Source organism: Colius striatus, chromosome 12 (assembly GCF_028858725.1).
Source record: "Colius striatus isolate bColStr4 chromosome 12, bColStr4.1.hap1, whole genome shotgun sequence".
Lineage (NCBI taxonomy): Eukaryota > Metazoa > Chordata > Aves > Coliiformes > Coliidae > Colius > Colius striatus.
In genome coordinates this window covers 5,909,023-5,935,646 of record NC_084770.1, presented here as the reverse complement: position 1 = coordinate 5,935,646, position 26,624 = coordinate 5,909,023, and the positions used below count along the sequence as shown (strand labels likewise).

Here is a 26,624-nt window from a genome sequence, read left to right as displayed (position 1 = left end):
AGAGAGACTTTCCACAAGGGCCTGTAGTAACAGCACAAGGAGTGATGACTTCAAAGTGAAAGAGCATAGATTCAGATTAGGTGTTAGAAAGGAATTCTTCCCTGTGAGGGTGGTGAGGAACAGGTCACAGGGGAGTTGGAACTAGATCTGTAATATCCCTTCCCACCCAAACCATTCTACAATTCCAAACTGCCTCCTGAAAACTCACCGGCCATTGTTTTCAGCTCAGCACGGGTTCCTCTACTTATGCAGAAGAGTAAAAGGAGAGAGAAGCTTGATATGATGAAAGGATGGAAGTGGTGGGAAACCAAAAGGGAAGGTGAACCCTGCAATAGACTTTATATGGATAGTGGGTAAGTGGGAGTAGGAACTGGAATTGAGCTAGGAGAACTGGAAAGAGACTGAATGGAGCTTTTCCAGGAAGCACAGTATGGGTTGTAACAAAAGAAGAAAAGGGCAAAGAGAAAATAGGGAACAGACAAGTATTAAGACAGCCTCTAGACACTCCCTTCCAAAGTGTCTACACTCCCCTGCTGCAAAATTAGCAGTGAACCCACCAGCAAAGTGAATATGTCATCCCACATTTGTGCCTCATCCAAGCAGGACTGATAATGGGTGTGATTCTACATCACAGAAACCTCATTTTAAAACCCCACAAAAACTAACTAGCAGCCCAACCACTTGGCAATACATTTCAACAGTGCCCAGGCTGCCAAGTCACACATCCACATTGCTAGTTAACACCAGAAGTGTCTTCCTTCAACTTGTTTCCAAGGGAGATGCATCAAATTCAGACATTCATGCAGTCACTTTTTTACATGTTTCCTGAGTTTTTGATGCTTTTTATTTGCAATCACCAAATTAAAGTGTCTAAGTTCAGGACAATAAAACCAAAATAGGGCTTTAAAAGTTTCTTCCAGAGTCTAATTACTTGGGGTCATCAAACCACTCACAGAAATGATCCCTTCTCAGCTCTTGTTGTGATCCTCTGTTGGAGATCCTCAGGAGCCAGCATCACAATGATTTGATGTGGTTGGGAGACATAAGGAGACAACATTTTGGCTTCAGCTGGAAACCAGAGGATCTTGCTACAAGTGCTTTCCCAAAGGAGAAAATGGTTCAGATCCTTGCGAAACTACCTGGGGATTTCACAAGGACCAGACCAAAAGTCCTGGTAGTTTGCATCTTGGCTTGCATCTGCTTTCTGAATAGCCCTGGGAGAGACTAGTATGAGCATCATGACTAGCAGCAGAAGGACTATACATTTGAGGGGGAATTGGCAGGGGTGAAGGTGCTGTCTGTTGCTGGGCTGTGACGTGCCCAGCCTAGCGTGGGATGGCACGAACTTGGTAGGGGTGAGGCTGAAGTGTGCCCCCAAAAACGGGCTCTGTGTTGATCTTGGTCACCCCCTCCAGGGGCTGGAAGGTGAATGCTCGCAGCAGGCTGGCAAAGAATATAAAGAGCTCTGTCCTGGCTAGATGCTCCCCCAAACACACACGGTGCCCTGCAGAGGGAAGAGGGGAAGGTCAGAATCATGACAGCTACAAGAACTAAAACTTTGTGACTTCTTTCTCAGAACGATCCCACTGAATGCCATAGGTTAAGAGACACCAGATGAAAACTTCAGTGCAAATCCTTGAGGTGCCACTGCCTTGACCTTGCTTGACCTGGCAGAACGTGATTTTCCTTTCACGGGGGGTGTTGAACTTCAGGGTCAAAACCAAAGAATCTGCCAGCTGTTTGTAGATGCTTCTTAGTGAGTTGAAGACAGTGAATCAAAACTACTTAGGAAAGGCATTTGCAATTCAACAAAGCAAGTGGCCTACTGTTAATTTGCAAGGGTTCCTCATGGAGATCAATGGCAGGAGCAGAACAAGTGAACAATAGATTTACATTTCTGGGTTAGCAGATAAATAAAAGGAAAGACATTGAGAAACCACTATTGGATGAGCATCTCAGTGACTACTGTGCTGTATCAACAGAGAAACTAACCCAAAAACAGAGTAGGAACTGTACTGCTAAGTGTGGTCTCTAACAGTGCATTGTTCTCTAATTTCCTTCTCTTGCAACTGGGTTTTCAGTTTTGTAAGCAAGAACTTAATCCTTTGTTTCCCAGGATGCATTCTGATTTTCTTTCAGCTTGTTTCTTTAAAAGGGATTGCAAAGTAACTCCAGTACACACAAGACACATTGCTTCTCAGGAGACAAAAGTACATCTAATGATGTAACCTACAGGTGTCTGCAGCATGCAACAAACCCAGAAGGTTCAGGAGTTTGAGTGGGATTCCCACTACAGTGTCCTAAGAACCGTTTGAGGTCTGATAGCACAGAACCATCTCCCTTGGCATAAACAAGCCAGCAAAGTGCAGAGATAGAAGATGTTATCTGAAGAAATAAAATAAGTCTCACACTTCTGTATTGTTCATCTAATCTGTTGGGTCAGTTCAGACTGGCAGTGCATTTACCTGCTGAGAACGGTAAGAAGGCTTCTCGAGGGATAAAGTTTCCTTCTTTATCCAGAAAGTGGCCAGGGTTGAACTGACGAGGTGTCTCCCATTGCTCAGGGTCATACAGAGCAGATGCTATACTTGGAATAACAATGGTGTCCTGCAAGGAAGAAATTGTTGATTCAGTTCCAGCTACTAACCTCTCACCCATCAGTTTCTACCTGAAGGATGAAACTGCTGGTTGTTGCCATTTCTTTGTAATGAGCAGATATGATGTGGTTATAATCATTTTCTGAGTCAGAAAGGGTCAGTTCTCATCCCTGCACCTGTGTCAGTGGGTGCTAACAGCATCAGTGATGTTGGTACAACTGCACTGTGATCACATTTACTGCTAACCTTAATACCACTTCTAGTAGGACTCTTGTTGATATTCAGGGTCCTACATGCTGGAAATCTTTCAGGCTTCAGAGAGGGAGAAATGCATCCAGAAATAACTGCAATGTCTCATTGACAACAACCTCTGAGCCCTTTTAGCACTAGTGCTTGAGGCTTTTTCTTTACTGGTGGTTCCCAGCAGCCCAGTTTGTGAGCCTTGGCCACCTGCTGTCAGAAGCAGACAGAAGGGAGTGAAACCTCCACCTTGAACTGAATTAGGTGGGACCAATCCCAGATGCCAGTAATGGTGCTGGCTTCTCCCATCTCTCTTGCAATAAAAGCAACCAATTGCTGTTTCTTGCTGGTGTTTTACAGTGAGAACTGGCACCCAGCATAGCTTATGTCACTCTAAAAAATGCCTTGCTTGTCTTGAGCAATGTTTGGGAACAACTCCCTCACTGTCAGCTGTAGCTGACAGCCTGTCAGGCAGGTCCCTTAGCTCGTGGAGTCGGTGGAGCTCTAAACAGTCCTCACACAAGTCTTCCTCTGTCCCAGAAGTGCTGGGAGAGCCAAGTTGGGCAGGGATGTCTTAACCAGTGCTTTGGCAAATCAGTTTCTACTCTCAGTCTATCCCCAACCACACAGAGTTGGTATCTGCAGTCATAGTTTATAGATGGAAAACGGGTAATGAAATTGAAATAAAAGCTAAATGTCTCTCTGCTGAAGAAAGAACAGAGACTGAAAAGGTGTCTGTACCTTTTTGACAGGAAATCCCAGCAGCGTGGTGTCCCTCACACACACCCTGGGCATGCCAACAGAGACAATGTTGCCCAAGCGCTGGATCTCGTGCACCACGGCGTTGGTGTAGGGCAGCTCTCGCCGATCCTCGTAGCAGATTAACCGGGAGGGACCCACAACAGCATCCAGCTCCTTCTGCACTTTCTCTGTGGAGAAAGAGTCACCATTTCAGATGGAGGGGGAAAAAAAGCACAAAATATTTTAAATCATCTCTTTTCTTATAGCAACAGCAAAACATCTTATCTCAGCATGGCCCATTAAGTGTATAACCTGGGATTTAATATGCTTTCATGTCTGAGTTTAACATGTGAAAACAAAAATAAGCAGGAAAAAAAATCTCCAACACTGTGGTCCAGAATCAGAAGAAAGGACCACATTGTACTTAATCAAGCTCTGACATGTATCTTACAGAATGCTTGGTGGGTGCAGGGCAGGTCACTCAGCTCCAGGTTTTGAAGGTATTTTGGAGCTACTTATCTCCAAATCTAAATCACATTTGCAAAATTGACATAAAGGCCTCATATATTAATTCCCAGTGCAAGGGATGAGATGGGCAGAGTTGGTCCAAGCATGGCAGCATACTGTATGAACAAACAGCACCTGGATCAACCTAAAACCTTGAATGCAAACATGTGCTCAGTGACCTTTTCATCCTCCTACTGGGGCTGTGGGAAAATAGGTATCACTCTTGCTTTCAGCACTCAAGCACAGCAGAGAGAGGAACCGTCAGCCCCAGGAGTACCCAGTTCCTCCTTAGACTTTGGGCATACTCTCTCTCTTCCTGACATAAACATGGATGAGGAAACTCAGCCTGGTTCTATAGAGGCACTCGTGGAATTGGTGTTAATTAGACAAGCAACCTCTTTTTGCAATATTAACTCAGACAATGCATGTGTAGTGCCAGCAGTTCTTGCCTGAAACATCACCTCTACATATCAGACAGCCACAATCCTCCTCTTAAACCTCTTTATCTATTTCTACACTCTTCCCATCCCTTGCAGATGTTCCTCCTTCCTATTTTGCTTTCCCCTAAGTTTTAAGTACTACTTTGTGAGCAAATGGTAATAAACATTACTGGTTATTTAGAGAGTAGATGCTATCACCATTGGCTGGTTACACACAGAATACCCTCTACCAAAACCTTGAGGCCAGACCTGCACAGTCAATGTTCCATGGATGGCCACTGCCCAGTCTTGTGCCTGAAGCACTCAGCAAAGACAGAAAGGAGTCACAGCATTCTTCAAGGACTTACATGGATTTGCACTGTGCAAGTTATCTTGCAGCTCCCTGTTTCCTGACAGGAAAGATACAGTAAGAGGCAATCATCTCTGCCAGGGCCATAGGTCTTCTGTGGGGCTACCTGCAGCCCATCACAACCATCACCACATCCGATTGGTCATTAGAGGTATTGGTGTGCTCAGCAAGGAGTGTTGTGCCAGGAGGGGAAGAGAGTGTAAGCTGACTGAACAGTACCTGGTGCCAACAAGGACTCAGAGCTCTCATTTCTGTTCTGCTGCCATTGATCAGCCACAAAAGTCCCCACACAGCATCTTGCTGACTGCAGAGAGCCAACTTTTGTCTCCCTGCAAGTGTCTTCAGCCACCTGCTTTGGTCAGGTCACAGATCTCTGGTTTTTCGCTCTGCTGACATTCTTTGTGTTTGCAGAAAGCCATGCTCAGCTAATGGTTTCTGTGCCTGCAGCTCATTTTGTTCAGCCATCATTAACACTTGTAGTACCCATAGCATTTCACAGCAAGAGTCCCTCTCACCTTGGATGTCTGGGTTCAGTACCATATAGAGCAGTCCCCAGTACAACGTCGTGCTCGAGGTCTCTGATCCACCAAGGAAAAGATCATTTATAACATATACCAAATTTTCTTCATCATACTTGAGGTTGACCCCATCTTTAGACTGTAGATGATGATAAAAAGTTGAAGTTAAAGCATAGAAATGAGGTCATCCTGTATGTCTACTGTATGAGTCCTTACCTCCCCTGCTGGCATGTGCACAAGAGTAGTCAAGATTAAGTTTTTGATGAGTACTAAGAGATTAACAGTTTCCCAAATGGAGATGGTGAGCCTGCATTGCTCTTCTTCATGAGGTGGAATGTTCTTTTATTAAAAGTAGGCAATTTCATGCCCGTTGACTTCATGATGAAAACTTTAAAGCACACCACAAGTTGCACTACAAAGATGTACTTATTCAATGTACAGTAGGATGTATCATCTCCTCCCAGAGCCCATGAACAACCTGTCAGAACATAGTAGTTTGACTAGATGAAAGCTTATGACCAAAGGTAGAAGCTACATAAACTCCATCTACCCTAGGAAAGAGATGCTTCTTTTAGCTTCAAAAAGTATCCCAAAATGACTGAAGCAGAAACTTTGGTACTCTTAGCAGAGCCTCTCTGGCTCATGAATGGCATCCTGCTATGGAAAATAGTAGCCTGGGCAGAGAAGATTAACAGCTTGTTGTGGTATTGTTTGGGAAATTCCTTCCTAGGCCCTCAGGTTGAATATAGGTGCCAGGCCAATCATGCCCCATACTGTGATGAAATTAGAGGTAATACAGGGAGAACAGGCTTGGTACCTCCAAATGCAACCCATTGGGATACATGGGCATCACAGAATCACAGCAGGTTTTGAATGCACCCCATTTAGGACTCACTGATGACATCATCCATCTGCCAAGAAAGCTGATGAATGTGATCCATAAAACCCCTATTCCAAGGTTGGTCAAACAATCAAGTACGTTGGAATTGCTGAGGTGCAACTGCTGACAGGGTCTGGGCTGGAGATGGAAGGACTACTGTCTTTTTGATGCTTCAGGAATGATAACAAGGGATTTCAGGACAGCCTGGGAATCCTTTAGAGACTGAAGAATCTCCTCAGGCCAAGACCTGAAGAGAGCTTCAAGTAAAGGGAAGATCCTCTACAGCTGTGTGGCACAAGGACAGTCAGAGTTAGGAGACACACTGAAACCAAAGAAGCTTGTCAGCTATTTCAGGGTGATTATCTGTGCATGCTTATTTAATCCTGTGGTAACCATAAGACACCCTGCTGTAGAAGTCAAGGTGATCTGCCAAAGGTCTGTAACCTACAGGAATAAACTTGCTCATGTTTACTACAGGCTTGGAGCATCTATGTGGGTATTTATGGAAAGCAGGAAACAGCTCATGAGCTCACAGCCCAACATACTTTGTGGTAATTCTTTCATGTAACCACAACATAAAACTGGATGCCTTCCTGGGAGACATGAATTAGTAAGTCCCAAGCTACTGTAGGCACATAAAGAAGCCCATGAAATGTGAGAAACTGTGATAGAACGGGTCAGATTGGATGATTTAATGTGTGATCAGGCAGAACAAACACTTACTTTCTCCATCTCAGCCAGGTAAAAGTCAATGAAGTCCTGTGGTTCATCTGGTGTCCCTCTCTCCACATGCCTGCTGATCTCCCTCCGAACAAAATTGCTCAGGACATCATAGGATAACAACACTTTCTGATGAGGGCCGGGCAGATAGCACATCAGCCAGGGGAGGATCTCATACAGCTGCAGGAGCGATACATGACAGGTACTGTGAATTATCTCTCAGCAACAAAGCTGCTTTAGAGACACCAGAAGGACAAATTGCCCAGTCTGGAAATGTTGGTTGTGGAATACACAAGCATTGCTTTGAGTACATTTTTGCCATTGTGTGGGAAAACTTCACTAGCAATTTTGTCACACTTCTAGGGGGCAACACAGTACTGAAAACATTCTGCTCATGCCAGAAAGTTTGACTAATGCAGATCACCAGAAGAACTTAACTCCTGCACAGCTGGGCACCCTCACTCCCACACATGCAAAATATAAGAACATTCTTTCCAGATACTGTGTGGCTAAGATTAATGTGTCTGCAGCCTCCAGTACCTGGTGGAATTTGTGGAGCTCACAGAAGGAAAGTGTAGGCTGAGTATCACTCTCAGAGCTAATTTAATTTTCCCTGGTAGAGTCCTTGTGAGTGCGACAGGATCAGCAATTGTTCTGGTGATAAAAATGTTACATCTTCAGCCTGCTGAGTACATTTATACACATAGACTCAAAGTACTGCCCTCTGGCTCAGATAGGTCTCTCTTTGCAGCATCTTTTCACCTTGCCGAACAATCAGCATTTCTATCTCCCTCTTTATCTTTCATAACTCAACAAGCTAAGCCTCCCTAAATTTAAGTGATAGTTTGTAGGTCATCCCTTCTCTACATTTGTTTCACTCCAGACTTGCATCTTAAGGTGTCCAAGATCCCAAAACAAGTCCCATAGATTATTACACACCAGAGCCTGCTTTAACATTCCTCTGGGTCTAAAGGGAAAATAGTGCTGGAAACACTTTAAGGTTCTGTTTGCTTTTTTCATCCTGCTACCCGCTAGTTTACACCAGTCCCTTTCCTCTTCACCTTTGCACTGAAATGTTCTAAGGTCATAGCAGATATCAATATAATTAATACCTAATATGTTTCATAATTAAATTCCACATTACTACAAACTTTTCCCTTCTTATAACTCTAATCCATGTTGCTTAAGAGCTCTTACAGCAGGACATCCTGAACTGCCTTTGTATTGTTAAGATCTCCTGGCTTTGATCATCCACACATTGAATCTATGTTTCTATTTTTCACCATGAGAAAAGTTGTGTAGTCCTCCCCTCACATGACAGATTTGTTGAAAAGGTTTACTACCACATCACCATTTTATTTTGCCTTTTCTCATAAAGCTCAAATGTCAGTGTAAGCTGCTATATCATCCACAGTCCCCATCACACTCGGTTTATTCCTCTTTAAGGATCCAAACCACAAAGTCTAAGTCACCAGGAAAACTTCAAGTGCACTGCAAGACACTTCAAGTGCAGAGTTGGCCTCTATGGTTTGTTGTGGGAGGTACCTACCAAAAACTCTTGTACAGAACTTGAATTGTGAGACTGTCAGAGAACGTATGTATTGTTTTTGTTATGTGAGTTGTGAGCTAGAATGAAGTAATGGACAGATTCATAATGAGTGGATTCTGTTTCTGAGGGAAGAAATAAAGGAAAACTGTCAGCATACAATGTGCAGAGCAGCAAAAAGCGGGGTGGGAGGAGCAGCACTGCAGGGTTCAACTTTGTTACAAACTCCAGTTACAAACTGAGTTTAAAGGTTCCTGTTAAAGTCTTGGAAATGCTGAAAGGCTCAAAGCCAGGAGTCAACAGAGAGATGCTCCCTAAACTTTCATAGAAACAAAGGAATTCTTAAAATGGCCTCAAAACCAAGGAGGCAGTGGTGTCCCCAAGGACACCTCTTAGCTCCCAGACTGTTAGCAAGTTGCTCTGTACTTCATAAAGACCCATTTTTATACCTACACTTTCCTTTTCTAGCTGTTTCAGAAACAAAAGGAGTTACGTACTCACCTGATGAGCCAAAGTGCCTCCAAATCTGAATATTTTCTCTGCGGCACGGATCAGTTCCTGGAAGGTTTTGTCCTCATCAGAGAAGTGATATCCAAAAACCAGAGCACAAATCACATTTGAAATAGAATGGAAAAGACGGAAAGAAGGATCCACGGGTCTCCCTGCAAACACAGTAACTGGTATTCACTGTCAGTGGTTTCTTCAGATGTTCCTTAGACAGATAGTATAGGATGTGGTTAGACCCTACATAAAATGTTCTCTTTATCCAGCTGGGGCATGAATGGCAATAAAGATGTGGTATTAATATGTGTTCACGAAAACAAAACATAGTCTTAGAGCAAAGGACACTGTTAAACTGTTTCCTCACAGCCCCAAGACAAGGTCACAGCCCTTCCAGTGAAGTAAGGTTGTACAACTAAACCCCATTCGAGGCTGTGACAGCAAACCTGCTGTCCTCAGTTGTGTGGCTGAATGTCAGAAGGAAGGAATGTCACTGGAGGTGGACTAAGAGTGAGTGACAGACATAGTAAAAATGTAAAAAACTAGATAGGAGGAAGCCTTGAAGGAACTCAGGAAGGTTTAAGCAGCAGAAGAGATGAACTGCAACGTCTATGTAATAAAATGATACAGTGTCAGCTGTGAACAATGGATCACCACATCTCTGAGGGGTTTCTTAAAGTTGTGAGACAGACACCCATAAAAAGTTATTTGTACAGAAGTGATCCTGACTGGGACTCAAAGATGAACCAGATAATCCACTGACATTCCCTCCCACCTCATACTTCCTTTGATTCTTTCACCAATGGTTCCTTGGCCAGATAGACACTAACATATCCCTTTCACCTCATGGCATCTGATGTCACTGACATTTAGAGAAATGACTAAGCTCTGCAATACTCTGCAGGTACCTACTGAGGCAGCCTGAGAGTGGCTTGGCCGTGCAGTCTGTTGGCATCAGATTGCTGTGCAATTCTGTCATAAACAAATGAAAAGCTCATGCAGGTGGAATTCCAGAAGCTCTCAGCCTCAGTAGGTTTATGAACAGCTTTTTAAATCAGAAATTCTCGTTTATGGCACTATGCTCTGTCTGCTCTTTGGGCTTTGGTAAGTTTGGATGCACCACTCTGGACCTACTCTGACCATAGGAAAGGGTAGGTAAATTTACATACTGAAAGTATGGATCCAGGACCGAAAAGTGTCCAATTTCTTAGCAGATAGATACCTTTTAGGTTCATAAAGGACTCCACCAGGTGAGAGGCCTCCTCTTGCACTCGATGCTCCAGGCCTTTTTTCCCCACTCCCAGATTGCGTAGAGTCATTATACAAAAGCGTCTCTGCTGCTTCCAGGAGTGACCAGTTGCCAGGATGATACCTGAGGATATTCCCTGGCATATTAATGTTTGTTTGCCATAGACATGAAGAATTAATTTTAAAATATATCATAAAGTGCATGGAGTATATCAGAGAATATTCTGTGATACAGATTCCTCAGGTGAAATCAGGAACTGGAAGTTGTAGCCAAACACCCCTAAACTCTAACGAGACCTCATGTGCTTAATGTTGATTGTACTTAACCTTTGAAAAGAACAATCTAAGAATTTGCTGACTGCTCCATTTCTTGATGTCTTAATAAAAACCCCCAAACCTTTAAGATGCCTTTTTAGAGGATCTGCTTTAGCCATACCCAAGTGATCACACCCAAGGAATAACTGGACTGAGATCTACAGAGTGGTGTAGAGGGCATGGGTGTGTTCATGGACCTGTAGACCAATTAATGTGATCCTCAGAGGCTGAGGTAATGAAGGTGAAGAAGAAGTGACATTTAGGCCCCATTTCTCCTCTGGAAGGGACACCACTCTGCTGATTGACAAATTGCACTAGTGGTTACCTGAAGAGCCGTGAACCGCTGCTGTGCTGGCAATGCTTTACCTCAGCTTTAAATGACCTGTGTTTGCTGTGCTATAGTAAATGTAGGAGAAGAAAGAGAAGAGATTGCAAACTGCTGAAATGCACTAAATGAACTGGGGTTTTGTGCGTTGGAGGCACTCTCACAATTGTAAGGTATTCACCTGAAACTTCAGAGTAGCTGCAACCAGCAAGGAGACTTCTCAAGGTGAGTGTATAGGTCTCTTGCTTACTATGGAAGATGTTTGGTAACCATCACATAGAATTACCAAACATACAGACAAGTTTTGCACTGGTAACATACAGCAAGATCACGTGCAGCAAATTGGATTATTCTGTGAGGAGGACAAGATTGCCAGGTTCTAGGCTGGGATCATATACACACAGCAAAAGGCTTATTGAGAAACAATCCCATCTGGAATGTTTCCCAGGCTCAGGAAAGCTCTGTAGAAAAGGCATCACAGCAAGGGATAAGTTATTCTCAAGAGTGATTGGAAGACTTGGACAGTATCTGATGGAAGAACAATCTGAAGAGGAGTGCAAAGGGCCTAACAAGGCAGAGCAGTTTGTCACACCAATAATCCTGTGCAATATTTATAGCAGGAAACCCTCACCTTTTCCTTTGGCCATTGCTCTGAAGAAAGGTGTCACCAGCCGCCCAGAAACATCTTCAGGGTGTGTAGTGAGGCCATCCTTAACTGCTTGATATCCATTCAGTATGACCACTGGGTTCCATCCAAACCACAAAGTATACATGTTACCATGAGTTTTTGCCAGCTGTGTGTGAGGAAGATGCCAGAAAAGAACAGATAAAGCCCTGTATATCTCAAAGAGACACTGCACCTGCTGTTCAGCACCCCATGGCCAGGTTTGTGCTGGAACATCATCCCAGGAATACAACTGTGGCTAGAAGCAGAAGAGATTGCTGTTTTCTGAGAACGAAGCTTTTAGCAGCCAATTTTATTTACCCAGGGGGAAGTGATTTTCTTTTCAAAGAACAGGCTGCAGCAATTCTGCAGCAAAAGAAAGAAAACTTTGTATTTTATATTGCATCACATCCAACCTCAACATATGTACCTCATCTATTGAGCAGCCCCACTCTGCATCCCTCTGTGTCTACGCCTGCAGCTAGCCCTTTCATTGCAAAAGGAAACCAACTGATTAAACCTGCTCCATCTGTGCTCTGCAGGAGAGGAGGTGGAGTCAGAAACCAGTCAACAGCCATGAAATGCCAATGGGCTGCAGCTGAACACAGGGTCTCCTCTCACTATTGAGGAGAGCACTAAGCACCAGAGACAGCAGAGGTATCCAAGCAGGGACAGATGTATGACAAAGGAAATTCAGTCATTTCTGGTAAAACTTTGTCCAAGAATGGGACTCTGTTCCATTGCACCCACAGTGATACAAAAAAGGTGGTAAACAGTGTCTAAGATGCCACCAAAATCACATCCAATTGTTCAGATTAGTCACTCCATTCTTATCCCTCTTTAGATACTGGCTTTCTCCATTACAGCAGCGTTGCCTACCCGAGTCTGCACTCAAGCAGAGATCCCAGTTACAGATCACCTGCAAACCATCAGAATTACTGCCAGGCTACAGGGAGGGAGGGAGATGGCCTGAGGAGGACCAGCTGCCTCTAACAAGTGGCAAACAAACAGTTCTAAGAAGGTGTTGAAAGCTGGGGAGTGTATGCCCTCTCTGAATTTCAAGCATACATACAACCCCCCACTTTGTGATCAAATTAGACAACATCAATGTGAGAGAACTTTTAGAAGTAACACATTTGGACTTTCTAGCAATGGAGAAGCAATAAGCAATAATAATTCAATAATCAAATAATTCAGTCATCAACTTCAATTCTTTGACTTGAGTAACAAGTTAGGAACCCTTCCCAAAAGTTCATCGGATTATTAAGGACATTAAGTTTCTCGTGCAGATGACATATAGTACATAAGGTGAGCTGAATGTAGGAGCCAAGTTCAGCTTTGTATGTCTATACCTGTCTGTAACAGACTTCACTTTGCTATTAAGCACATCAATTTTGTTTAAATTGTGGCTAAAATGAACCAGTTAAGAGCATGTTAAAAGAAATACCTCCATCAGAAGATCCCGGTGAAACTGAAATCTCAGATGCAGCAAGTTTCCAAGCAATGGGAGAGGAGTTGGTCCAGGAGGCAATTGCTTGCATACCTTTTTCAGTCTGAAAAACTCAACAGTCAGCAAAACAATGAGCAGGACTACAAAAGCTTGAGTTATTGTCAGCATTTCAGAGCTGATTTATCAGCTTGTCTCTATCAAAAAGAAGGTATTGGAGGTTGGAAAAGGTGATCTTCCTTCTTGTTCCACCAGTTCTATCTACAGACTGAGTTCTGTAAATCTTGGTTCCTTCCCTCTGTCCCTCCCTCTTTATCACTGCCTGCCCTTTTCTGCACCCCAAACACTTCCCATACTGAGACAGATCAAGCTGATCCCTGACCAAAGGCACGTCTCACTAGGTACAGCAAGCCACAGTACAAAAATGGGACATCATTTGTGCTCGAGGTATTTGTCCTGAAGCTTTTGTGAGGAAACTGCTGGTGTGTGCTGGGAGATCTGGTTGGAATGACACTGGGTGAGAGCTCTTGTTGGCCATTGAACCTGAGATGAGTGAAACACCATTTCATCCACCTTGGGAACTTTAAAAACACAGGTAATTGTTCATCTCAGAATCACAGAACTCAGGTCATGAGTGGTACATGTCAGTTGCAACAGGTTGGACTTTCCATGTGCTTTAGTCACAAACATCACTTAACTTCAAATGTGGTTGTGAACTCAGATTTGGCTGCCAGTACACACAGTTCACAGAGGCAAAAACCCAGTCATTGCAGACTGAGTGTGAATCAGAAGACAAAACTGTTACGTGGACTTTCTGAAAAACTGAACTTGAGTGTTCAGTCAAACCTTTTTCTGAGTAAATGGAAAAAAAAAAGTTTCAGCCAGTGAGGATTAATGACACAGAAATAGTGGTTAAAAACCCCCCATTACAATTCAATACATTTTTTAATGGGCATGTTAAATCATTTGATATCTTAAAATGAATTAAATATAAAATTCCAATTGGAATGATCTGTGCTTTTATTATGTAATCTGATGGAAGGCTTTGTTTGCCTTGGTTTATTTTCTCTATTTTCTATCCAATTCAGGATCTTGGCTACTATTGGCAGTAAGATTGCAAGACACATCAAAAGTCTGTCCTCAGATAATGAAGGGATTCACCCCTCATTGGAAACATAGAGGAAAGCATTGTGTATCAATTAACAGCAGATCTATCTTGTGTTGCAAAGAGAAAGTGTCTTCAGTAAGAATGATGTACAAGTCTCAACAAGAAGTTGCCTTGCCCAACAATGCAGACATAAATACAAGCTTTTGCAAACCTAGCAATGAAATTAATGTGAGTCAGTGATGTTACATCCACCTCCTTCATTTGGGCAAACTTTGCAGCTACTGTAGATACCAACGTGCCTGTGTTATACAGTGAGAGAACACAGGTTTTGTGACTTGATCTGTGCAAAACTAACAAGACATAATGGGCAGCATGTGCAGGATGTAGGCTGAGGTGGGCTCCATGGTCTTGCTAAATCCAACACAAGGCAAGTATAAGTGCCCACGGTGAGGCTGAAACCAGGAAAATGTGACATCAGAAAGATTTGTTTCTTCAAACCAAGTTTAAAGTCTGGAAAAAAATGGTGGAAGAAAATTAGTTTTGTGCAGATATCTGGAGTCAGAAGAAATGCTGAATTACATACACTTCATGGATAGAATAAATACAATCATGTTCATCTCTTGCATGTTTGCTGAATATTCCATTGCTTAGCTTTAGACATTTCACACTTGGTGGAGTATTTTGGCATCAGTAAACGAATTCACTTCTTTCAGAACATGGGTCAGATTTAAGTGGAATCAAACCAGTAGTGCCATTGAAATGAACACTTTATCCTACCACATCTTACCATCAACTTTCAGGGGGGTTTTTAATGTTTGTTGAATCTTCCAAACACCTGAAACCCAGATGCATGGATAGTTAGACCAGTGCCCGATGTCACTGGGTAAGCTGTACTGGAAAGCAAAGCAGGCTGAGGGGTCTTGCATGGATCTGTTCTTATCTGATGCTTCCTCTTCTGGACACACTAACAGCAATATTTGCTGAGTTTATATTTTTGGCAGAAAATTCAGCTTTCCTAAAAGACAGCAACCCAAGTAAAGAGCAGTCCAAAGAAGTGGGCCCAGAGGGCAAGAAGAGAAAGTTTTAATGAAAGCTATCAGGAAGCCAGAGCTTCATTAAGGTTTTTAGTGAACATAAAAGCTCAGTGTACTTAAATTTCAGAAAGATTAGTGCAACACTTGCAAAAGTAAAGCTCTGCAGGTAACAAGACCAACAAGCATGGTCCTGCTATCCTTCAGCAAGCAAATATTTTATTTCAGTTCTGAGATAATTAAATACTAAGAACAAACTGTAAGGCATTTGGTAAGAAAAGAGAAAACACTGCAGATGAGCATCTCACTCTTAGCATATTCTTTACCAGGTTGACTGCAGATAGCAAAGCCTGGCAGACAGGGGCACAGAACAACATACACAGGAACATGGCCCTTTGACTCAAACAACGAAGCAATACCAATCTCATAGCTTCCAGAAAAGCCATATGCAAGGGAAAGCTCAAAGGGAATAAGCACATGGAGAAGAAACACAAGCTTAGAGGGATGAAGGTGTCTGTAGCAATGGTTGCAAAATGAGAAACTGCTTTTAAAGTAGACTTGGAGACAAAGAAAGGCTCAGAAGTTTGCAATAATGCAACTCCATGCAGCACTACAGACTTGAGGCAGAGTGGCTAGAAAGCTGTCCAACAGAAAAGGACCTGGGGATGTTAATTGACAGTCAGCTCAATATGAGCCAGCAGTGTGCCCAGGTAGGCAAGAAGGCCATTGTCATCCTGGCTTGTATGGAAAATAGTGTGGCCAGCAGGACTGAGGAGGTGATTGTCCTGTTCTTGGCCCTGGTGAGGCCTCACCTCGAATAGTGTGTCCAGTTCTGGGCTCTTCACCTTGAGGTGCTGGAGCATGTTCAGAGATGGGCAACAAAGCTGGGGAAGGCTCTGGAGCACAAGTCTGATGAGGAGCAGCTGAGGGAGCTGGGGATGTTTAGCCTGGAGTACAGGAGACTGATCACTCTACAGCTGCCTGAAAAAAGGTTGCAGTGAGATGGGTGTCAGTATCTTCTCCCAAGTAAGGAGTGATAGGACAAGAGGAAATGGCCTCAAGTTGCCCCAGAGGAGGTTTAGATTGGAGATTAGGAAGAACTTCATCATTGAGAGGGTTGTTAGACACTGTCCCAGGCTGCCCAGGGAGGTGGTGGAGTCCCCATCCCTGAAGATATTTAAAAGACACATAGATGAGGTGCTGAGGGCCATGGGTTAGTGATGGCAGTGTGAGGGCAGTGGTTGGACTTGATGATCTGAAAGGTCTTTCCCAACTAAAATGATTCTATGAATGTAACAGCAGTGAACAAACAAGCTAATGAATAAAGATCACAAGACTTAAAGATGGCCAGAGCAACATGGCCCCCATCCCACCTTTGTAAGCGATTCACATATTGAAAACAAGGACATCCAGGAGTTTATCACATGTGTGCTTCTAAACCAGCATTTAAAAAAACCCAACCCAAACCCCTCAGGAAATAAGCACTGACCTGTAACTCCAATGCACTTTATACAGTACTAAAACAAGCAATGATTTCCCACCTTTAAGTTCACACTCCATGAAGTACCTCAGGGTGCCTTACCATTAACTACATTTTAGATCTGTCAAGGCAAAGATATCTGTTTCTACAAATGAAAGCAAGAAATTACCCAGCAGGATTATTTATATTTCAAATATGTAACGGGGCTGACTTTCTCATCAGGCAAGCATTAACAACCTTAAATTTCCATGGCAGAAATTTAAATGCAAGACATGAAGGGCAGAATCAGCACAACTCTGTAATGTATTATAATGACTACACTCAACTTGAAGCAATTTATTATCTCAGATTAGTGTAAGAGGAGCTGCACCTATTCTTTATCTACCTATATCCTTTGCAGTCAGGTATTTACAGCTCCCCAAAGTCTTTAATTAGGGTGTGGCAAACAAAAGTCAAGCAACCTTGGTAGAAACCAAGGGAAGATTGAGGTGGAAGCAACCACATCAGCTTTGCAGAGGGTCAGGATGGCCTGTAACCATCTGAGAAGATGATGAGATAGAGAAGATCACACAGCCTCTGACCAAACTTGAAAGTGTGACTGGCACCTCAGGGTCTTCAATCACACCATCACCCCTCACAGGTTTTTTTCTCAAGCAGGACTATGTCCTATAACATTGCAGGATTGAGATAAAGATTTAGGTGACATTTCTGTATTCAGTTGTGTATTTCTTAAGGGAAAGAAAAAAATCAAGCAGTGGCACAGAAGCTTAATAATCCTTCATCATACACACCCCCCCCAAAACCTCCATCTGGGTGTCAGGGGCAGCAGCCTTTTGAATTACTGCACTAATGGCACTCAGCTGCTATCAGAAGACATCTGTTCTGCTAAAGCAGCAATGTGACAAGCAGCCATGTGTAAAGTGCAGTGGGCAGAAGTCTGCCTTATGCCTTTCTTCCCTGACCAGGGCTGGTTTTCCTTATTGCTTCTAAGGAGAGTTGAATGACAGGGACCTGCACTGCAAGACACTAATATGAAGAAACCAGGGGACTGTGGGCTACATGCTGACCTGGCAAGTCATTCCCTTCACAGGTGCTCTTACAGCTGGGACTGTGCCCCAAAAAGCCCTGTGAACCTGCCCTCTCAGCATCTGCCTCTGTGCTGGTTCTTTGTTGCTTTGCTGTTGATTCCCTGAAGGAGCAACATGTCTCATGAGCATCCCTCCATGTTTATCTGGATTTCCTATGGAAGGAAGCCCTCAGACAGTGCTGTTTACAACTTTGTCATTCAGCACCTGCCTTCAGGTAATAACTTCCAGTGACCTGAGCAACTCTGCTAGCCAGCTTTTCAAGAAAGATGGCAAGTACACTCAGCAGCTTTCAGCATTTGGCAGTTGCTTATGGATCAAAGGATAAGCTGGGTGTCATCTATTGATCCTATAAAACAAATTAGTGTAGGAGAAATTAGCAGTTGATATTGGCAAAGAAAATGCAGACAAGTTTCTCAACCAATTGCACATGAAGTAACTGCATTACAGGGACACACCCTCAAACTTCAACAAGCAAAAAAAGAAAGAAAGAAAGAAAAAAATTCACCTAATTTTCACCTTTGCTATTAGCAGTGTCCATCCTGCCCATGAGGATCCTGTAAATAAGACAGTCTGTGGTCAAACAGCAGTGAAATCTTAGCATGCCCCATTACACAGACCTACAAAGAGACTGACTTAAAACCGCAGTCTTAAATACAGACTTTCCTAAAGCCTGAAAATCCCACCACATGCACATAACAAAGCAGCTCTTCATCAAAACATGCAACCAAACAGGTGGCAATGGGGAGTGACAGGGGTTGCTACAGACAGATAGACATGAGAAAAGTTTGAACAATAACAATTAGATCACACTCCTTGTGACCTGTCCTCATCCTGGAAGTCAGCATCTGCACTGACAGCATAACCCACAGTGCTCAACACACCTTTCAGAAAGGGAAGGACAGAAGGAGAAGTTCTCTGTTCATTTGGTGCCTCAGATTGATTTGTTGGGACATTTTCTGCTGCTCAGATTCACAAAGTACAGGGCTTACTTGGAGGAAGTGACAGCTTTGTTGAAGAAGAATCATTTTGGCCAGCTCTATGTTAAGCATCCTGTTGAATACATCATAAAAATAAGAGGCAAGTAATTTTCAGTGCTAACTGATCCCTACTGCAGAAGCTCACCTGAAAAGATGGATAAAAAAACAACAACCTAAAATTGGTGAACAATAACCAGGATGATTCTATTCATTTTTTTGAGTGTGTTTGTTTCACTTTGGTTGGGGTGGTTTTTGGGTGTTTTGTGGTGTTTTTTTAATTACTGCAAAGTTCTCTCTCTTCTCTTGACAGTATTAAGCAGCAAGGAAAGGCAAGGGAAATGGAACAAGCCTCGTGGATACAATTCCCACATTTCAAATGGTGTAATTACTTTGTTTTTCCAGTATCTGGGCCTGGTCTAATGCCACTGCCTCACCTAGCAAAAACAAAGCTTAATGCAACAGACACAGTAATTTATTTGGGAGTTTTTCCCAGTGCACTTCCCTTATGTGGGAGAAGCTGTAAGTGCAGAGAGAATTATAGATCTCTTATCTTGATTAGAGGGCAGAGGAGCATGGTTATGGTGAATAATATCCACGTGCCTCACAGTCAAGAAACCCTGCAGATATTCTGTTTTACCAAAGTGTCCAAGAAATCCATTAAGGACATTGTATTGTAGCATTTGAATCTCATTCTCAAATGATCTCTTGTCGGTGGCAAATGATTGTCTAATGAGCTCCAGTGTACACTGGTGAAACTGGTTCGTTTAAAGCATGCTCTTGCTAAGCTAGTGACATAGCTTAGTGGCACAGCTCTCCCAAAGAGACCTTTGCTGCCCTCTGCCTGTCTCCTCGGAGGATGCGCTGCTGAAGAACTGACGTTGGATAACATGGAGCTGCAGAATTCACACATGATCTGCACTGAGCTAAGCAGAGCTCCCTGCGTTAGCTGCCGGTGCTGCTCTGGAGCAGGCAGGAGGCTGCACGGAGTCAGCTGCTCTTGGCTGCAGCGTCAGATCAAACACAGGGACTTCAGGCACCTGAACTGCAGAGTCCTGCAAAGACACGGCCTTTTCTGCCAGGACTCAGGCCAATGCCATAACAGTGGCACTGTGTCTGAAATGTTGTGTACCTCTGCTTGCAGGTCCCATCATTCAATTGCAGTCTTAAAACTGTAATGTTGTTTAAAAGTGGAGAAGAGAAGACTGAGGGGAGGCTTTATCAACACTTATAAATACCTAAAGAGTGGATGTTAAAAGGATGGGACCAGTCTTTTTTATGGAGCGCCCAGCAACTAGACAAGGGGTAACAGGCACAAGCTGGAGCACAAAAAGTTCCATGAACATGAGGAGAAACTTCTCTCCTGTAAGAGTGAGGGAGCCCTGGCACAGGCTGCCCAGGGAGGGTGTGGAGGATCCTTCTCTGGAGGTTTCCAAACCCACCTGGACACGTTCCTGTGTAACCTGATTAAGGTGAACCTGCTTGAGCAGGGGGTTGAGCTGGATGAGCTCTGGAGGTCCCTTCCAACCCCCACCATGCTGTGACTCTGTGAAATGATCCATGCAATGCTGATGATTGTCCAGGAGAGCTGAAGCTACTGGTACCATCAATGCAAGTGGAAGTTGGTGAGCAGTGATGTTTGTCCCTGCATAAAACTACACAAAAGTAGCCCAAGAGAAGCTGCCTGCCTTATAAGACAAACCAGAGTCACGCACAGCTTACAGCTGTCAATCCAAGATGAATGTGCATGCTCATGTGACTGCATCATTGGAATAAACATTTTTATAGTATTCAAAAAAGTTATTTCAAAAACACTAGCATGCAAAACAGCCCAAAATGTTCTATTTTCTCTGTAATGCTCCTTAAAATTCATTCTTTGTTGAGTATCATATCACCAGCTGACCCCGGGGTATACTCATATTGTTGGCTTGTGCCATGTCCCATCTGCTGTATCTCACAGACTATTCAGGGAAAGGGCTGCAATTTTATTATTGCTATTCCTTTAACATTAGACTCTCAGACTGCAGGACAGCAAATAAATAATTCCTTGACTATTGATTAAAAATACCACAGGCTGAGATTTCTCCACAGATATTGGGATGAGTTCATAAGCTTTTCACTAAGAAAAAAGATGTGCCAAACTCATCTGAAACATTAGTCCAGTTTCATCTGGTTCATTGGGACTTTTTAGGCTGATGATCTCAATGGATAAATACAGTTTCAAATAACCTCTCTCAGAAATTTCTTAATGAAAACTTTCTATTTTTCCCCACTATCTTTTATTCAAGAAAATCTAAAGAAAATGTTTCAGCTCGGGACATCAAAGCTTAGTTTGACTGCTCTGGCTCTCAGAGGCACTGTGAATCACTGCAAAACTGAAGTGTCTTTTTCTGCTGCAATTTACTGCTCTGTGGGAACCATTATGAGCAAGAACAAAAATCCCAGAGAAACTCTCTAGAGAAAGCTGTCACTCCAGGATAAAAGAAAGAGAGGAAGAACATGAAATGCTGGAATAGGGTCACCCCCTCCTCTCCAGCTATCTGACAAGGGTAAGTATCCATGTTATGACAGCCTGCATGCTTTCTCAAGGATAATAAATCCAAATCAAATGGTCCCGCCCTTAAGCTTCTGTGAAAGATGACAAGTTTGGGAATGCCTAGTTCTCACTCTGCTGAAGGTATTGGTTTGAGATCTGATAACATCAAGAAACTAGATTTTACCCAGATTTGGTGTTTGCACTATCAAGGTCCTTGATTAAATATTGAATGGTACCTGATGCAGGACAGCCCCATTCAGTGTGTCTTTCCAGTTTGATGTGTTACTATTCACTCAGTTTTCCATGAGGTTTTGCAAAGCTTCAGGCATCCCACACTTCCACAGGGTTTCTGAGGTTGTGTCAAGGCCACATTAAAGAGCAATAAATTACATTAACTTCCTCTCTCCTGAAAACAGGCCTCTAGCTATATCATCCAACAAAACTAGTGACTTTGACTTTATCTGATGAGTACTATTTCTGTGTTTTCCTCCCAGCACTTCCAATTTGATTGTTTTTCCAGGATATTCTGAGAAGTGCAATCAGACTGACTGATTTGTCACACTGCAGCTTCTCTTACCTTCTGAAGACAAGCAAATGTTTGACCTTTTCCCATCCTCCACAGTTCTCATACATAATTGTTAATAACTCTGAGGTTGATCCTGTTCCCTAAGTGCCCTAGAATGAATCAGCCAGGTCAATTTGTAAACATCACATTTATCTAGTTATTTTCTAACCTCATCTTCCTAATTTAGACAGAAAACTTCCGTGAATATCAGCAGTGTTAAGTGGCCTTTGGATCAGCAGTGCCATTTTCCTTGACAACCAAAGCCAAAAAAAGGCATTAAATTGCCCATCTGCTGGAAAACCTGCCTAATGTACTATGTTTTTGAGACCCACACTTTCCTTGCTCCTCGTTATACCACTGAAATACACATTTTTTTATTCTTTATTACTTACTTTGTGTATAAACTTTTGTGGAGCAAATCTACCAAGTAACACATCCAGAAGTTCTAGATGTTGAAGTTTTCATCTCATCTCAATAGTGAGAGAATCACTGAATCATTTCAACTGGAAGAGATGGTCGAATCCACTGGAGACTTCAAGGAATGAGGCAGTTCAGAAGCATTCCTTTTCAGTTGTGCTTCTGACACTGCAGACACTGGAAGGTGTTTGTTAAGGCTCAGAAAACAAGGGCAAGAATTGTGTTCTTACTACTTTAGGAATCTGTGTTAAATAACTCTGCCTTACTCTATTTCTTGCCCTTACCTTTCTTATTCCTCCATAGGAACCAGATTTCTCTGTTAAAGGAGAACAGTTCTCACTTCTCACAGGTGGGAAGGTCACCCTTTTCCTGCAGATGCAGCACAGTGCAGAGTAGAAACACCTGCACTGCCTTTGCAAGAGTTAACTTGAACATCAGGAACAATTCTGCTCACTGCAGAAAGGTAAAACCCTGCCTGGGCTGATTGCTCCACTGAAACCCAGGGCAGGGTCCCTGCATGGCTGGGTTGCCCTGCTTCTGCGCCCTGAGCAGGGTCACTCACAGCCAGTACAAAAGTCTTGGTACTGAAGGCACATCCTAATGCCCAAAGACAGCTGGGCTATCACTCTGCTTCCTCCTCAATAGAACATTTGGCAGAAGTGATGTAACATATTTTCTAATTCTATTTTCCTAGTGTGCTCTCTGCTGCCACCAAAGTGATGCATTTTCTGTGCTTCTCCTGTTGCATCATAGTCACACCTGCCCACACGCTTAGGGTCACACGTTGTAGCTGGTACAGAAGGAAGCTGACACAGGTCCATTGGAAGTTCAGAAAGCAAACAGATAGAAGAAAAATAACTTGATTTACTACAGATTTGCTTCTTCACATCTCCTTGCTGCTTTATCTGTCTGCTAGTGATGCTGGGAAAAAAACCATCATTTTCACTTACTTTTCCTGGAACTGCTTTGTGTTTCTCACTTGGCTCCTTTCCTTGGAATACTTTTTAAATATCACCAGGCAGAAAAGGGACTGCTAGGCCAAGATATGTTTTAAAAGACCTCTGCACTAAGGAGTGATCTACTATTCTTAGCCTCTTACCTCTAAGGAAATGTTTTCTCCTCTGTTGAGTAAAGGTCTGTGAACATGAAAACATTTTACATGTTAATGTCAGGGAAATCCTCTGTTAACAAAGGTAAAACTCTCATGGAAAACCTTTTCTTCCCACCTCATTTTGAAAAGTTGACCTACATGTATTGTTTCCATTGTCATTTCTAATTAAGTAAATAATGATTCCAGCTTCCTCTGCCTGAATGCCCTTAGAGCAAAGACAAAATTAATTTTTTCCCTCTTTTTTTTATATTGTGGCCTCAATTTTATATATGAGGAGATTAAACATCTCACTTGCTGATGACAACTACTCCAGAGGCAGCGAGTTGTGAAGCAGGTAACTCCTCTGGGTTCAGAGTGTCCTTGTAGAAGTCACTGGAGAGGAAGACAGATGAGCATAGTGGCATTGGAAGGCTCTGAGCCTCTCAAATTGCTACATGGAACCCAAAGTCTTCAGCTTTGCTTCTCTATATTTTCTATATTTTCCCTTTATAGCCAGATCTTCCACTGTATGGTTGGATTGTGGCATGGTTCTGCTCTGGAGAGTCACAGGGGAAGAGCTCAGCAACGAGGGGTGATAAAGCACAAAGTGGAGTTCCACAGCTGATAAAGCCTGTATACTGAACCCTGACCATCTTCCCATGTTTGTAAACAAAACAGAGCTTCCAGTTTGTTTCCAGGGAAGTACAGTGTGGTCTAACCAAGACCCTGGAGGTCTCTGGAGGCTGCTCAGGCCATTTCACAGTCATTCAATGTTCTGTCTACAAGGGTTTAAATTGTGGAGTGTGATCTAAAGGATGTGAGGCAAAGACTGACTTACACACTGATGTGATAATCCAGGAGAACAGCAGTCCTTTAAGTGGGGCTCAATGCCAAGAAATCAGATACCAAAATGCAACCAGCTTTACAGGCTAAAAGCAGCTAACCACAGCTTCACAAAGGTGACAAACTGAGCTGTGCCTCTGACACTGGCAGGCTGGTTAGCATCCATGACATCCATGACAGAGAAAGGCTGTCAATCCCTCTCCTCTGTCCTGAAAATAGAGTCTTAGCAAGCCATCAGAAATGACATAGAAGCAATAAACAAGAACAGAGAAGGATATAGTAGAGTCCTCCAAGTGACCCCTTAAGAGCAGCATCCCTGGAGTGACACAGCTCAGCAGCCTGATGGAGGAGGCCTCTTGCAGCAAGGCTGGGAGAGTTGATGTGGAACATGAGGGTGGCAGCTGCGCTCCTCTCAAAGCTGCTCTCAGTTATTGGCCTTCAGTGGCAACATCAGCAAGACTTTCAAAGGCTTTAAAGCTGAAAAAGACCAGGCTTTTTAGAACTTGAGCTAAAGTGAATCCCTTTAAGATCAAAAATAGGCAAGTACAGAAATGTGAAGGCTCTGAGAAGCATCTCCCTGCTGTAGAGCTCCCATTGATATCCTGCTGCCCCACCTCATGTGCTGGGGTCTCCCCTCATGAGTGTCTGCACAATGGATTAAAACTCACCAACTGGCAGTTTCTGGTACAGACAGACAGCACAGCCACAACCTCCTCACCTGCAATGTTGGGTTTTGCTCTGAAGCTCCGTGCCTGGCTCCTCTTGAGCATCCAGAGAAGTGGTAGATAATGCTCATTGGTTTGGGTTGTGTCATTCCCAAGGGTCCAGGCAATTCAACCCGCTCCAGGGCCTTCGTGGGTCAGCTTCCATCTGTGGCCTGTTTGTGAGCTTCCCTTTTGGACAGGTATGTGGAGAGGCACGTGGCCATGGGGAGCGACGGCGTCGCCCGTGGGTAACGCTCCTCCTGCTGCTGGTGCTTCCAGCTTCATTTTTGAGAAGCAATAATACCTTCAACAACCCAGATCACAGTATTTTCTTCCCTGCTTTATCTGTCTGTGCACACACATAAATCTACAGAGGCTTTGACATCAGGTTTTTACAGAGCACACAGTTTTCTGTCAAATCAGATGTCAGGATGTGATCTTCCATTTTCCATTAGTGCTGTTCTGCCATTTAATTTAATAACAGCTAAATACCAAGTGCTTACTCTTTTGATGCAGTGTTCTGTCCCCTATTGAATTAGAAATAATGAGGCAGGGCTAAATGTGTGATTCATGGTGAACTGCCTAAATTCATCTTAACCTCACAGTGGCCAACATCTAGTGATAACTGGTTTAACAGGTGATTGTTTAGCTGTCCTGTCCTCTCACATAGAAACAGGAATGTTAATGAAGGACAAGTTTTCTTCCATATTACAATTCTTTTCCAGACAGACAAACAAATCTTTACTCACTGCAGGAACCACAGTTTTCCTTTTCTCCTATTGTACACTCTTGAATTTGAGCAGTATTTTTTGTTTATGACAAGCCTTTGTAACTGCAGGTATACTGCTGATCTTCTGAGGTGATTAAGAAGGACCTTTAGCTGTTTTCCATGGATATTTTTCAATTTACCATCAGCTCTAATGACAACAGGGTCCTCACCCAAACTGCCCCTTGGAGGAGCTCCTTGCTTTAACAACAAGCCAGTGCTGGTCCAGGAGTCAGCCCACATGAGTAAACAGTGGCTCTGTTAGAAAGGACTTTCCAAAAATTAACTTGTCAGAATTTTAAGATGCTGAAAGTATTTGCCCTAAAACAAATCCTCTTCCTGTATTTCACTCTTCACCAAGTTTCAGCCTGTGCTTTTTGTCTTCTGGACCCAAACCAATTGTCCTCTGACAGATTTAAAGAAGCCTTATGCATATTCTGCTGCCTCAAATCTAGAAAGTCCCATTGAACTGTGAGTTATCTGTAAATAAAACCAGTTATCTTTTTCTTTCAGATCTTTTATTAGTGACCATCAACAAAAAGCTGACTGAAATGTTCTATGTGATGACAGTAATGAAAAGAGGCTGAATTTTCCAGATACGGTTTTTTTCCAAACAGCATTGTTTTTGAAAACAAGACAACTTGCAGATAACAAACCAATTCTTGAAGTCTGTCACAGTCTTGTCCTTTGCTCACCAGCATGCCAGATTGAAGTCTGCCAGGCCAGACAGCATCTGCTTGATACCCTTGTGGCTGAGTATTAGAGTACCTTCCAGATCAAAAGATCTTTCACCAAAAAAACCCAAATCACCTTCAAGAGCAGGTAGCAGGGTTATAACATCATCTACTGGAGACCCAGGGTGGCTTTTGGAGCAGAAATTCATATCCAAGACAAGAGAAAAGTTGCATGGCCTCAAGGCAGACATAAAGCAAAGTAGATAAGGCTGGTGGATGGATGGTCTGTGACATGTTGCACGTGCCCAGC

At 43.1% G+C, this 26,624-nt stretch overlaps 1 protein-coding gene across 1 annotated transcript; it reads right to left on the bottom strand.

The window, feature by feature from the left end:
- Positions 1-1,325: 1,325 nt before the first annotated feature.
- Positions 1,326-13,209, bottom strand: LOC104561616 (cytochrome P450 2J6). The gene is made up of 9 exons (XM_010207349.2): positions 13,039-13,209; positions 11,559-11,721; positions 10,262-10,411; positions 9,040-9,200; positions 6,996-7,172; positions 5,390-5,531; positions 3,579-3,766; positions 2,466-2,607; positions 1,326-1,504 (listed from the first exon to the last, which is right to left on the bottom strand). The coding sequence occupies exons 1-9, from the start codon at positions 13,207-13,209 to the stop codon at positions 1,326-1,328; spliced, it is 1,473 nt and encodes a 490-aa protein (XP_010205651.2).
- Positions 13,210-26,624: the final 13,415 nt, after the last annotated feature.

Excerpts from the sequence above, each read along its gene's own strand:
- LOC104561616 (XM_010207349.2), bottom strand. The coding sequence starts at position 13,209 with ATGCTGACAATAACTCAAGCTTTTGTAGTCCTGCTCATTGTTTTGCTG. Across the intron at positions 11,722-13,038 it reads ACCGGGATCTTCTGATGGAG|CTGGCAAAAACTCATGGTAA; the intron begins GTATTTCTTTTA and ends CCTCACACACAG. Across the intron at positions 5,532-6,995 it reads ACCTGGCTGAGATGGAGAAA|TCTAAAGATGGGGTCAACCT; the intron begins GTAAGTGTTTGT and ends CATCATCTACAG.